This window comes from Pagrus pagrus, assembly GCF_965226575.1.
Source record: "Pagrus pagrus genome assembly, chromosome: 23".
Taxonomy (NCBI): domain Eukaryota; kingdom Metazoa; phylum Chordata; class Actinopteri; order Spariformes; family Sparidae; genus Pagrus; species Pagrus pagrus.
Genome location: NC_140205.1, coordinates 15,108,349 through 15,123,426, shown reverse-complemented (window position 1 = coordinate 15,123,426; position 15,078 = coordinate 15,108,349). Strand labels below are relative to the sequence as shown.

The 15,078-nt window shown below is 39.8% G+C and overlaps 1 protein-coding gene across 3 annotated transcripts in view; it reads left to right on the top strand.

The window, feature by feature from the left end:
* tbc1d22a (TBC1 domain family, member 22a) overlaps positions 1-15,078 on the top strand; it is a 126,640-nt gene that overhangs the window by 85,102 nt on the left and 26,460 nt on the right. For all 3 annotated transcript variants that reach the window (XM_084345642.1, XM_084345640.1, XM_084345641.1), the window contains one exon: positions 2,982-3,109. In XM_084345642.1, the coding sequence (XP_084201768.1) occupies positions 2,982-3,109 (128 nt within the window). The remainder of the gene's footprint in view (positions 1-2,981; positions 3,110-15,078) is intronic.

Genomic DNA, 15,078 nt, shown 5'->3' with positions numbered 1-15,078 from the left:
GAACAAAGGCAGCCACTCTCGGTGTCACAGCCCCGTATGCAGCCCCTTTCTCAACTGACACTGCCGCTTCTCATCCATTCTTCTTAGCCAGCGTTCATGCCAGCCTGCCACACCATGACACTGACACTGACGCTGACATTTGAACTGCGCACTGACACCACATTGAGACGGCCTGATGAAACGTACGGTCCTCTCTCTGTCTTTCTCACTCTCTCTCTGCCTTTTCTTTGAATCAAAAACTGAATCTGGACCAGCTATAGGAGGAAAAAACTAAACATTTCTTAGGTATACAAAAGTCGACAGATGTGGACATCTAGTAGCCCGCTGATGTTGATGTTTTGAAAGTCGAGTGTCGTCTTGACTGATTGTTATATTCAGCTGTTTCTTGGTGTTTTCACAGCTGTTATTGATGGTGCAGAAGTTTAATTAATGTGCACAGAAGAATCCATCATATCTACTTTAAAGAACGAGTCCGGTGATAAACAAAATTTTTCTTATTACCAGCGACACCCATGAAAAGACCAGAAACCACAATGACCACTTAAAAGTATTGACTGTGAAGCTATATCCTGATGTAAATCAAAACGCAGTACCTGCAGTTGCACCAAGTGTGTATTAATCTGCTTGTATAGTAGTATAGTTGTAATAGTTCCAAACAAAAACATAATTTACTCCTTTTTGAGTCACGTTTACAAAAAACTACAATGCCCAGCCGTTTTAGGAAATAATGTAGTCATTTTTGTGACATGTTTATAAGTTTTCACATCATCAGTAGAAGCAAATTGGCTTGGGGAAGTCATGTCGTATTGAGAGATGGACAAACACATTGTTTCCTGTCTTTTCATCGTATTTCAACAACAACAAATATACACACATTACTCTACTTTACATCTACTCACTCCCATGCCAATGGAAAGTCTTTTAAGTTAGAAGGACATGAACTGGGGATTGTTGTGACTCCCTCTCCGCAAAGTTACTAATGTCACACTGATGATTGGTTCTCTGCCCCATAAACCAGAAATTTGTGAGTTAGTAAGACTTGATTAAAAGCCTTACTCTGGCTGAAATTTGGCAATGGCAGCCTAAACAAACGGAACCGAAAATAACAGTAAATATTTCACTGGGACATGATTAATATTGCCGATGTGGATAGTCAATATTTGCTGTTCTTCTCCTTGGCAGCTGCCAAAACAATCGCGTGACCATTGTTGCACAGAGCTCAAACTGCAAAAAGGAAATGCTGCCTGCCTCAAAGAAAAACTGAAAAGATACATTACAAAAAACAAAATGTCTGTTTTAGAGCGTTTGAATTATGTGTGCGGAACATTAAGTATTTATGGCTTCAATTAGTACGGAGGTAGAGGGAGAAAACGCACATACATATGAGCCCCGTCTTGGATTTAAATCAGTGTTGAGCTTGTGAATGATGAAAATAACCCTTCATCCCATTAACAAAAAGATAAATTAACAAATTTAAATCCCCACAGGCACTTGAAGAGGTTTTGCACCGACTGACCTTGTATGACAGAAATGGAGCGTTTCAATCAGCTGCTACTGGGAGCACTAACGTCAAAGAGATAATAAACACACACTCTATACGTTACATAAACAAGCCTTCTGTCCTCACCTCTGGATGCCATTGACCTACAGTATACACACTCTGTTTCTCACTGGGCTGACACGCAATTTCTTCAGAGCTGCATTTACCACTGAATACACTCTCTCTTCTCATCTCAGTTTGCTGTGCAGCTTTGCTGAGACAATTCTGATAGCTCTGTAATTACATCTCTATTATGAGAAAGAGGCTGTGTGCGTGTGACACTGACTGCAGTAGTTATTAACAGAGCGGAGCGTTATGAAAGAATCTGTCTACCTACACACTTGTTACTGTCACCATTACTAGAGCAAGATCCTAAGGGAATTTTTTCTTCTTATGAACATCCGCATCTCTATTATTTTCTTTTGCTAGTCTTCATGCGAATGAAGTAGAATTTAATCTATCTGTGCTATTGAGGTCTTGTTTTTCGATTTGGCGACTCTGCTTGTCAAGGACTTGCAGAAAAACTACTGAAGCATGGGCCAAGGAAGAATCCATTAAAGAGCGGATCCAAATTATGAGATGGATCCACAAATACACCTGGCGATATGGCCTTAAAATGATATTGCAATATTTTTAGACTATGTTGTGATACACCATTTATAATTCGTGAGCTTTCCTCAAAAGCACTTAAGCCCATAAATACTAGGACTCAGTCGAAATATAATACCTTGATGAGAAAATTGTAGCAGCGACTATTGGTGCTTTAACAGAATATTAACTGAATGATGTTTTTGATAAATATTAATCAGGAATGTGAATATAGTGACTGAGTGGGTAACGACAACTGTTAGAAAAAGTAAAACAGTCTGCTAAGTTCAGAAAATGACATCACTTTACTGTAATGCAGCCTTTAAGCCTTTATGTCATGTCACAATACAACAATATCCACAATCTAAGATGACATATATCCTAACATAATTTTAATGATATAAAACCAAGCATTGGGCATTTTGCCTCAGTGGAATAAATGACATCTTCAGTAGTGAAATAACAGAGCCAATTGTAGAAATACGCTGACTCCATATCACAATCCACGTTCTCATGTATCAGTCGTCCTCACATTACACATGTAGCTGCTCAGACTTTATACAGAAAGTAGAGTAGGATTGTAACAACGCTGTTTCTGTGTGGCTATGGAAATATAAGTGCACACATCATGAGAAAAATGTTCGAGCTTCACTGAGATGATGAGGCTGCAGCTAGACACAACTATATTTTAACATAATTCCCATACTTTTGGAAATATTTCCACACATATATAGTGGTTGTGCTTGCACATTTGCATATCACACAGTAGAAAAGTGGACCACTGGCCCCGACTGAAGTCTGCTCTGTGAGTGCCCTTCTAGTTTTTCAATTGTAATTATTATTATTTCCACAGAGTCTGTGCACCGCCACATGCAGCAGTATGAGGTGGAGTACCTGCAGTTTGCCTTCCGCTGGATGAACAACCTCCTGATGAGGGAGCTGCCACTTCGCTGCACGATCAGACTGTGGGACACCTACCAGGTATAAATCGACACACACACGGCAAAGCCACTGTTATTGTGCCTTTTTGTTATCTGTCCATTTCTATCTATCTGGCTCTGCATGGGGTCTCAGATTGGGGATATTCTCTGATAATGACATCCATGATTGCTTCAGAAGTGAAGCTTTTGTAATTCCTATCATTAGATCCCAGCCAACCCAGGTGGCATGATGCAACATGATACAGATATTTTTTTAACAAAGGTGTTTAATCGTGGCAGCTTTCTCTATGGTAGCCTGAATTATACAGAATTTATGATACAGCCTTGCTACGCTGCTCAGCCCCACCACACTGCCACACAACTGACACATTTGCGCTTTGTTAGTTTAACTGGATGTTAGTTGATTAGCTTAGTGTTAGCACAACACATATGGTGTGAGATAGTGCTGGGTTGATGCTTAGTAGTAGCACAAAAACATAAAAAAAAAAAAAAAAAAATAGTGAGGAAGGAAAAGTGAGAAAAAAGAAAGGTTTTTGCTATTTGACTCAGTGGTTCCATTTTAATTTTTTATGGCTGCTCTGTTTTTTTGTGTGTTTGTGTGTGAGTGTGCCTGGATGTGTGGATGTGAGACAGAGCAGGATCTTAATCCCATTCAAACACATCGGGCCCTGTTCATTTTGCTGCCCTTTCACATTTACACACAGCTTAATAGGCAGCGCCTACAACCACTGCAGATTGTTAACCTCAGTTGGCGCTGTCAATAACACCTAATGACTGCTATTGATTCGGTGGGGTGTGTGTATATGCCTGATCGTGTGTGGATAGTTCAGGCCTTGAGCTTAGTGCATATAATGGATTTTCCAGTTGGCGCAGTGGTTGACAGTGTAGCACATGTGGTTGCAGTGTTTGCTTAGATGAGGACAGCGGGGAGAAGGAGTATCAAGATGAATGGAGAGTTCATTGGTGGCAACAAACGTACTCCTGATTGTTTTCTTCTTTTTTTTATCTCTTTTTATTGTTCTCATTTTATGTTAAGATCAGATTGTATAAAATGCAGACGTTCCTTGTCATATTTGTTGTTTATATTTGCTGAGAAGTCATTTTTAAGTTTACGTCCTAACCCCCAGATTCCACTGAGCCATTCTCTGTTGCGTTCTGGCCAAGGCGTGGCCACTGGAGCTGATCGCAGCTATTCTCACGGTTCTCACCTTTTGCGCCACATTGTGTTTCAAAAGCGGCTCTACGCTGTGCTTTGCAGAGAACACGTACTATCTTTTTTTTTTTTTTTTTTTTTTGAAAGAATCCGCTTCATAATGCACCTAGCAGATTGAGGCAGACAGAAAGTCACACAGAAATGGACGGCGAGAGGTTTATTCTGAAAGTTTCTCACCATTTACATAAATGCGACCAAGCAGATGTTGGATTTTCATCAAATAGCAGCACCTATATGCGACTTGTGGCTGTTAGAAGAAGGGGTTAGTAGAGGGGTGAGTGAAAGCTGATTTAGAGGAGTAAGAGATCAAAAGTAGAGTGTTGGGGGATGAGAGGGGATAAAAAGAGAAAGGGTTGACAAGTTAGATTTAAACACGAGAGAAAATGGGAAGACATTAAGAAATGTAAAGAACATTTTTTAACCCTGACACATTGCAGTGTACGGCTGAAGTTCGTGGTCCACAGCTTTCAACAAATCATAGCTTGGATGAATAAATACCAAATGAATCATGTCTAAATCTTTATGAACTCTGAATGAACTTCGGGCAGCATGAGATAGATTGCAACTGACAGATAAAAGCCACGTAACTGCAAGGATGGTATCTTTCTTTTCTTGCCTTACTTGAATTAAAACACCATGGCCATTTTTTTTTGTGTCTGGTTAAGTTTGTCTTCCAAAACCTTGAATGTTGGTAGAACTCAAATGCTGGCTTGTAAAAAGTGCATTCACTAATTATATATATAACATTTTACTTAACTGAAAGCTCAAGGTGCTAGCAAATCTTGCAGCATGGTATGACGAATAATATAATTGAAAAATACCATTTTTCTTATCATATCATGAAACTTTGAATCCTAGTTTTTGTTTTTTACTGAAATTCCTTATTTCTATTAATGCAAAGCACTTTTAATATTTAAATTCTTCAGCATAACCAGTCCATCCAGAGATTCATAGTATAATCCGACCTTCAGTAATTGATTCCTGCCAGCAAAGATTCTCTTCACTTGCTGCTGGGTCAGCTGCAGTGCAGTACCCATGAACCTGGAAAAACGAGTCCCGAACACTCCCAAGTCCTCCAGTTTAAGTGCAGTCTCTCAACTCACATGACTTGTATTCTGGGAACAGTGATTTGTTGGCCAAAGAAACCCATTTCTCTCAGAAAAACTCAAGAGCGGCACTATGTTTTCATGAACCCGCCTCTGGTCAGGCATCCTTTATAATTACTGATGGGAACTGAATTTGTTCTTGTAAAGGATGGATACTAAATCATTGCAACAGATTCCAGTGCTCTCACATTTAGGAAGTTTGTTGTCTTGGGTCTGACTGAAGTGCAGCCAGCTGGCAGCTGTTGTAGAGTTCTATAGGAACATCTTATAGGTGTGTTTACATTGCAGAGAGACGAATGGTGGGTCATGGGGACTTGTTAAACACTACCAAATTGTCTAACACATTGTTTTTGATGGGTTACTAGTAATTGAAGTAATTCTTGATGAATATATTAATGAATGGGGTCGGTTGAAAATGATTTTGACCCGAAAACGAAAATACGGTAAATCTTAAAAGTGGCATTTTCGTCGTAATTATGCTTTTACATGAAGGCTTGACTCACAAAAAAAGCCTAGGTTCACTTTAATGCATCCACAATTTAAAACATTTTTAGTACATGCCTGTGATTAAGAGATTCTAGCCTTTACCTGACCCAGCTCTGCTGTTAAATAGTCTCTATAATGAGTGATGTCTGTATGGTGTCCATAGTAACGGGAAGTTGTTTTCCATTACGCATCAGTTTGGAGCTCAGGATCAAAATCATCATCCTTCTGAAAGAAGAAAAATAAAATAAAAAGAGGGCAAAATAATCCAAAGAGCAAAATACAGCCAGAGAGACGCACCAAGAAATGATGGAACAGAAAGTGCTACTTTTAAAATGGTTTTACATCATTATAGAAAATAATACCTTGTCCTGACATTTAGTTACAATCCATGTCTCATTTCCTGAACATAATTCAAGCTTGACGTCAGAACTGTGGTTACAGTGATGAATGAGTTAAAGTTACAGCCTGAGTTTAAGTTTAAGTTGAATTCATGTTGATTTTAAATCATATTGCGGATTTGTAGATTTACCCAATTTTTTTTTTACAACAGTGTTGTCACTACGAGAGTTTGGACTACCAGTATCGTTACTATGAGCCATTAGGCCATGTAAAACCATTTTGCAGATGATGTGGTCCTGTTGGCTTCTTCAGAAGGTTACCTTTAGTGAGCACTGGTCTGATTTGCAGGGAGTCTGGATTGCTTTCATCTGGTTTGGAGTAAGTGAGCCCCAAGTGAAGGAGTTCAGGTATCTTTGGTTCTTGTTCACAAGTGAAGGCAGAGTGGCCACACCTATGCTGAACTGGACTGCCTTGGTGCTACACTCATACTTACACCATCCACAAGTCTATAAAAGAAACAAGGAATGAATGATTAAACGGCGTTGTTGCTTTGTCGTGACTTGACAGAAACCCAAGTACACATTGCACTTGTAATCCATCCTTTAAATATTTGATGTTTGACAATGTTATTTGGTTCGCAGCCCCCACACACCCTTTCAGACAACACACAAACACGGACATACACCTTTTCTGGCAGGCTCTGTCACAGTCCCTCACCTCCGGCCCTACCTTGCTTGGGATAGGAGGCCATTCTCACTCATGAAACTTTCAGGAGAGCTGGCTTCAAGGCACAATACTGTTCTAGTCTGTTCTTTTCTGCGCTTGCCTGTTGTCCTTTTTTAAACTTTTTTCTTTAAAAACTCTTTCCAGTGTCCTCTCTCCCAATTATCTTTCCTCTCAACCCCTTCAAAATTCTCTCCTCTTTCCTTCCTTTACCCTCATGTCCTTAACCTCCGGCTCTTCTCCACCACATACAACCAGATGAGAGATTTGGAGCGCTTAAACATATGATATGTCACATCTATTAAAATGTTTAAAAATGACACGCCTATGTTATGTTTTTTAAGTTTTGTACTTACGTTATCCCCAGTTTTTCCAACAGTGCCCAAACCCCGTGAAATCTGTAGTTTTATTCAAGTAGTGGTGCATTTCATTTGGTCGCTTGTCCCTATTACTTCTGGGGAGAGGGTGAGGAAGGAAGTAGGCAATCGTGACTAAATCTAATGTGAATAAAACTTTAATATATTACCTCATCTGTCAAGTCAGATAGACTTTCATCGACAGTGACAAGACAACAACTCCCCTGATCTCACACTACTTCATGATGTCTTCACACTACGACTTCTGTTTTCACTGTTTTGATTAAGAAACCCCTATCGGCAGAAATTACATATCGTGCAATGAAATTAATTGGATATGCTCCACAAAATAATTTCTCAGTGCTCAAGGATTAATAAATCGCCCTTGATTAGAATTATTTTGGTTAAACAAGCCCGTTCCTCGCCTTGTCAGTATGTTTTCCCTGTTTGGTTGAGCGTTTGTCATGCTTTACTGCCCTTATCTCTGAGGCAGGGGTGTGTGGTTGTTGTATTGGCCCCATTTCAATACATCCACATACACATTAATTGTTAATGTCTAAACAAACTGGATTTCTTAACTAGATTAATGTGGCTCTTTGACAAATGTTCTTAAAACATGTCCTCGATTCACTACAAGAAAAGTTTTTCAGGCCTTGTAGGGACAAAAAACGAGTGTCTGAGTCTTGTCTCAACTGCTGATAATAAACAGAAAGACCTTGCCCTTTGCCACTGTGTGTTTGTGTGTGTGTGTGTGTGTGTGTGTGTGTGTGTGTGTGTGCGTGTGCGCTTGTTCCAGGGGAGATTTTAACCTGAGTGTTGTAATGTCTCCACTGTGGTCTTCTCTCTGCGGTGTGGCCATCTGTTCAGTAGCCTGATCCAGCACGAGACAGCGCTTCCTCCATCTTCCTCTCTATTTCTGTCATCTTCTCTCTCTGCTTTTCTATCTGCAGCATCTTCTCGATATTATTCTTGGTTTTTCTCATTCTTTTTCTGTCCCTGTCTTTGGTTTATTTCGTCAGCAGTGTTGTTGTCCCTTTTCGCTTTTTCTCTATTTGTCACTGTCAATCTTAAGAAGTGGAGGAAAGAAAGAAACAAAGAAAAAGACAGAAAAAGCAGTGATTTAGAGCAGAACACACACACACACATGCATTCACACTCACCTCTCCTCCCCGGCAGGCAGACAGACAGACAGACGGACAGACAGACAGGGACCAAATTATCCCTGTTGCATGGAGCATGAAATTAGCAAGTAGCTCAGTGTGGCAGCATTAGCATGGCTGTTAAAGGGATACCGTGACATTTTCAGGTTGTGAAATATGGTCCTTTTCCATATGGACGGGTGAACTTACCGAGCAGGGAGCTATTTAGTGTTGTTAGTGGCCGTGTTAAAAACTACTGTGTAAGATGTGATCAAATGTGTCGAATCCTGGTGGAAAATTTGGGTAATTTAGTGCAAGAAGGGTCAGAAGATTAGCAAAGATTGAGATTAAAGAGCACAGGCTAATGAATCAGATACATATGTTGTACTCAGTGGTCCTTGTATGTTACTCTGATGTTCTTAGTAAGCACTTACTTCAATTGGTGATAGAAATTAACTAAAGTACTATACAGTTTTCAGGTTCTTGACTATTTCCATTTCATGCTTCTACTCCACTACACTCCATAGTTGTTTAAAAATAAATGTACTTCTCGAAGTTAAGATGTTTAATCCATTAGTTGATCGACATGTACAGGCAAATATTTTGATAACTGATCATTTGCACAACTAATTTTTCAAGCACATGTACCAAAACTGACGAAATTAATTAATTTCGATTCATAGACAGATTAGTCAGCAGATTAATCAAAAATGGAAATAATAATAAATTGCAGCTTTAGTACTTGACTGACAGTTTTTCTGACACGAGATAAGCGTATTGAATATAATGCATTGTTTAGGATTAAACCAGCAGTTGCCAATCTTTTAAGCTTGTGAAAGCAGCTTGTAGGTGATGCCCTTTGTCACATTTTTTTAATGTCTTTGATTCTAAGAAGTTTAACCAAACAGAGATTTTTCCTGAACCTTTTAGACAGATTTAATAACTGTCTGAGGCATTTATTTAAATATTTCATACAAAAAAAAGCAAAGATAAAAAACGTCCTAATAAAGACCATAGATTTGTGTTGCAGAACTTCTTTCTGTCTTCTTCCTCTCTCATTAACACCTCATGACCCTCACAGTTTTATCTTGTGACCCTTTGGTGTGGCCCAATCCCTAGATTGGGAACCCCGGGGCTAAATTACCTAGCTTCAAGGTAATTAAAACAGGCTCCACCTCAACCATCAGTGGCAGCGGAATGCTGTTTACATGTGGATCAATCCCTTGTTGATAACACTTCTGTACCTCTACTAAAGTAAAGACCTGAATACTCCTGTCCCCTACAGAAGCCCTAAAGGGCCACGCATTCATACATTTTATTTCCTCTGTTTTCCTGTGATAATGAGTTAATATCATTTGTTTTCTCGAGATCTGGAGTTATTATCTCGAAATAACAATAGCAAGGCATAATGCTATTTCAGTCTGTGTCAGGCCCTGATTGAAAAGATATGTGACGCAGGGATCGATTTGCTCCTGCTCCTCTGACATTGCTACACTGAATGATGTTTCCTGCAATGATTTAATATACTACACTATCGTTTTGTTTTCTCAAGATCTCAAATTAATTATATCGTTATCTCGGGAAAACAAAGTTTCGTTATCTCGAGATCTCGAGAAAATTATCCCGTTATCTCAGGAAAACAGCAGTTGTTATTTCGAGAGATAACAACTTGACATCTCGAGAAAACAAATTAAATTAACTCGTTATTACGGGAAAACGGAGGAAATAAAATGTATGAATGCATGGCCCTTTCCGTAGTCCCCACTGATCTCAATATATTTTCTTATGTAGCCTCAGTCTAATGTTTTATGACTGTCACTTTCCTTTCATTAAACTTCATCTTGTCTGCCGGTGCACTTTTTATTGTGAGGCATATTTTGGTTTGCTGTTTTCTTCTTCTTTCATGCGCTTACTTAACGATTCCAGCATTTTCACATTTTAATGTGAGCCACATGCTTTGATTAAATAAAATAAAGTAAAAGGCAATGAAGGAGATAGATAATTATATTTAACAACACTTCTTTAGAAATTTGATAAAAGATTAAATTCCCCTTGCATTTTTAGAGACATATTTAGACCTTACCTTTAGAATTTGTCAGCCTCTAAGAAAATATGAGATTTTCTTTTAACCCAAAGGGCACAGGATACCCACTAAAGTGGTTCTACATGTAATGTGAAGTTATGTTCCTGGGGGCTTCTTTGCTCACATATTTGAAAACCCTTTGAGTATCATATGCACAGACTCGGAAAATTAAAATGCTGCATGGCCTTGGGTATCAACCAAACAGATTCATTCTTCCTTCCAGTGTTGGAGATGAATGATATAGCATGGGGAATGGCAAAACAGAGGCAGCCATTGAGCTTGAATTTCTTTGACAGCATTGTTTAATCAAAAACAGAATTGTTTCTTGCAAGTAAAACCAAGAGGAATAACCTTTCTAAATGCGGCGCTTCAGCTTGATATATTTTAGCTCGCTCACAAATTTGTGCCAAAGTCAATTATCAGACTACAAAAGAGATACATGCTCTCTTGAATATGAATAAAACACTTACCTGCCAGCTCAATAAGAGGAAGATTGAGTCACCATCCCGGGGGAAGCGGCCCTCCTTGCTACTTCTGCCTCTCTTTCTCCTATCTGTGGTAATGTTTGGCCTCATGGTCACTCCGAACAATAAGACGGGCCTCTGTAGACCGGACCTTGATCATCCACACACCGGCTTGTCTTCCAAAATTGCACACACTCACACACAAAATTCTCCTCTTTGTCTGTCTCAGCATGAAACAAACATAAGCTGCACCACGGTAGCGTTAATGGAGAAGTTAATGCGTTGCGTTGGATTGTTTCCAATTATCTTATTACTGTTGTTCCTCAAATGATCTTAATTTTCACATAAATACTATATATTAATGTATGCATTTACCCACTCAGTACAGGCACTTGTGAAGTCTTTTGTTTCAAATTTAACATACAGAGAGAGAGAGAGAGAGAGAGAGAGAGAGAGAGAGAGAGAGAGAGATAGAACGACACAGCAGGGATCTGTAATGGACTGAATCCATGGCAAGGTGGGAATTCTAATTTTATTATTTTTGTTGCTTTTCTCCCCTCTGATTAACCTCAGTGCTTGGCAATTTAAAATGTAGCCTAAAGCAAGACATCACAGACACAGAAACGGTGCTGAAGAAATTTAAATGTTGGTCATTTTTTCCCCTCCATACTCCATCCCTCTTCCTTTTTTTAAATGGATTGCATCATGACCTGACCTTTACCATCCCAGTCGTCAGCCCTCTTTGCCTTATAGTGTTAAAATATATCCTCTAGTCACACACTCCTCCCCGCTATCCCCGCTCTTAGGTATGAATTACCCGAGGGAACACTCCTACAGCTTGTAGCAGTTAATGTCAACTTTCACAAATCACTACCGCAGTCAGGTTCAGACACGTATAGCATGAAGAGAGCTTTAAAACTACAACTGGAGCATCAGTGCTCAGCGTATTTTATCTGTGTAGTTGTTACATCTGCTCGTTCATCATTTTACATCGCTCCCTCGCACCGTCACCTTTTCACCTTGTCCGGAGTCAGTTCGTCAGGGTATCGAGTTAGTCCCACGTCAGGCGGGTTTGTTTTGGAGGGATGAGACTAGTCAGACAGCCAGCGCAGCAGTTTAAAGACACTGTGACATTGCAAAACTGCTTCTCAATCTGTATTCTACATTCCCTTTCCCTGCTTTGTTTACCTTTAGCCTCCCACCCTCTCTGTCTCTCAGGCACTCCCCCTTCTGTTTCCCCCACTCTCCCCGTTGCCTCCTCTCCCGTACCCCTATCACCCTTTTTCTCCCACTGTTCCCTCCCACCTCTTCCCCCGCTTCCTCCCTCCTTTGATCATCAGCGCTTGTCAGTCAGTCTCGCTTGTCTCAGCCAATATGGCTGCCCTGACACAAGGGGGGTGGAGGGCCAGGCATAACAATGGAGGAGGAGAAGAGGTAGAGACAAGTTTGACGGAGTCACCTTGACTCCCATGACAAACTTTATTTGGAAAATCATAATGACGAGAAAGCCTTCAGCTGAAGCAGCAACAGTGGTTGGACAGGGCAGGAGGAAGTCACAGAGAGAGAAATGGGCTGAGAAATAGAGCTAAGAGATGTAACATTTATTTCCACCAAGAGAAGTTGGACTTTTTCGTACTTTACAGTGTGAAAATGTTCATAAAAAGGAGCAGTTATTGCCACCATCATTAATTGAGTACCTTAGGTTTTCTTGTGTATACTATGGGTGTTAAATATAGTGCTAGAGCCAAAGGCCTTTGAGGCAACTCTTGCCACTCGGCAGCCGTCTTGGCAATGCCCCCGGACAGTTATTTCAGGCGAACTAGACCAGGCCCATAACTAAATGAATGCGGAGAGAGCTGTAACGTAATTTACAATGTTCACTGGGAAATAAAAACTGCATGTATAGAATCAACAGTCCAATATTCTTGTTCTTGTTCAGAGACTTTGCCCCAAAATAAGGTTGAAATCGCCCAAGGATTCACAATACCAGCTTGTCTCAATCCAGAGTGCCCTGACCTCATGCCATCAGCTTATCCCACCAGAATACTTGAACAAATATAAATTTAATGTCTAATATTTGAATAACCTCACCTTTCTTGGTATTCCCGTGCAGTAGATATCATCTTCTTCCATAGCCGTAGGAAGTCCGTCTGCAGCCGCACCAAATTGGTTGATGACAGGCTTTTGGGAGGAAGAGGTGGGATATGTGTTGTCTCTGGCATTAAGGACTTTTTTATTCAAAAAGTGTGTGTTGATTACCTTAACTTAGCGTAGCTTAGCATAAAGACTTGAAGCAGGGTTGCCTGGCTCACTACAATGATAAAAATTTCACTTTCCAACACCTCAAAAGGTCACTTAATCACATGTTGTTTCTCATTTGTTTAATATAAATAAATACACAATTAGCAGTTAGAGACAGTTAGCTTGCTATGATGACTCTCAGTAAGAAGGCAAATTAGCTTTTTTCCCAAAATGTCAAACTGTTCCTTCAACAATTCCTGTTTTTTTCCTGGCAATACATTTTTTGGGGGGCATCCAGACACTTTCTCTTTGAGCATTATAATTCAATGCGACTTAAAATTGGGCTGCAACTGACGATAGTTACTGCCATTGCTAAATCATTTTTTATTATGTTTTTCACAACTTCCCACATCCTAAAATGACATTGTCAAGTTGCTTGTTTTATGAATCAGTCCAAAAGCCAAAGTGTGTCCATTTATGATGAATAAATGGGAAAAGTAGCTTAATGAAAAACAATTAATCAGTTGTGATTGTGATTTGATTAGGCATCTAAATGGTCCAGCGCTAAAATGTCATTTTTGATTAATGCATTGAAAGCCTTCCCAGTCAAGTACAGACAAGATTTTTTATTTCTATTGAGAAATCTAATCCCACTAAATACTGTTCCCTTTATAGACTTCCATGACGTTACAACAGCGATGTGTACTTTGACTGGCACCACAAAATTTGCGCTTTAAACACTTGTCATATAACTGACTGAGTTGCACAAATTCAAAGGAAGCATTTTGTTCATTTTAACATTTCTCCTTCTCCCTGTTGCTTAAAAAACATCAAAGTGAGCACCAAAGCAAGTCATATACTGTAAACTGTCATTAGTTAGGCTGCCATTCCTGCTGCACCAAGTGGAGGCAAAAGACTTCAAGTTAGTGGTGAGACCATCGTGACAAATCAAAATATCAAGATTGCTTGTTAACAGAATTTGTTTTTGATCAGGATGAATGACTTTTTCGTTAGTGGATGACTCCTCGCAGTCATATTAATGAGAAAGAGAGAGAAGAGCGGGTGATAGACAATTGTTGAACGAGACTGAAGGAGGTGACATGTTGGGAGAGCAGAGGATAGATGGATGGGTGATTGAAAAGGAGGGAGAGGGGGAGACAAAAAATAGCTCTGGATTTTAGAGTTTCACATTCCCTCAGAGTTCATTGGTGCCCTCAACCATGAACTCACACACACTCTCTCTCACAGAGAAAAAAACTCATAGAAGAAAGGAAATTAAAACTGCAAATCTTTAGGGGCTGATAAACATTGTGCTCCCGTATGCCACTCATACAATCTGTGTTTGTGTGTGTGTGTGTGTGTGTGTGTGTGAGAGTGTGTGTTTGCTTGCTTCGGTTGTTTGGATTGGAGCTGCAAGGTTAGACCAACAAGCCAATCACCTGCCAGTTTACAACTCACATCACGCTACGCTTTGCTGTTCACAAACACCCCTGTTTTTTTTTTGTTTTCATTTCCCTCCCTCACCACACTCTGTAATCTCTCTTCTATTACTCACTCTCTCTATTTTCCTCTCTCTCTTTCTCTCTCTCTCTCTCTCTCTCTCTCACACACACACACACACACACACACACACACGCACACACTCTCAGTTGGGAAATTCTGAACATTGGTTTAGCTAAGTGGGAGGTAAAGTAAGAGGAAACCCAAACAACAGACAAACAAAAAGGCGTAGGGAGGGCCAATCTGTCTATAAAGAGCAGGCAAAAATGCAGTAACACCCAGTGTATTTGCTGACTATTTTCGTATTACACCGTGTGTGTTTTAAATCTGTCCACTCACTATTCATCTGTTTATTCTTT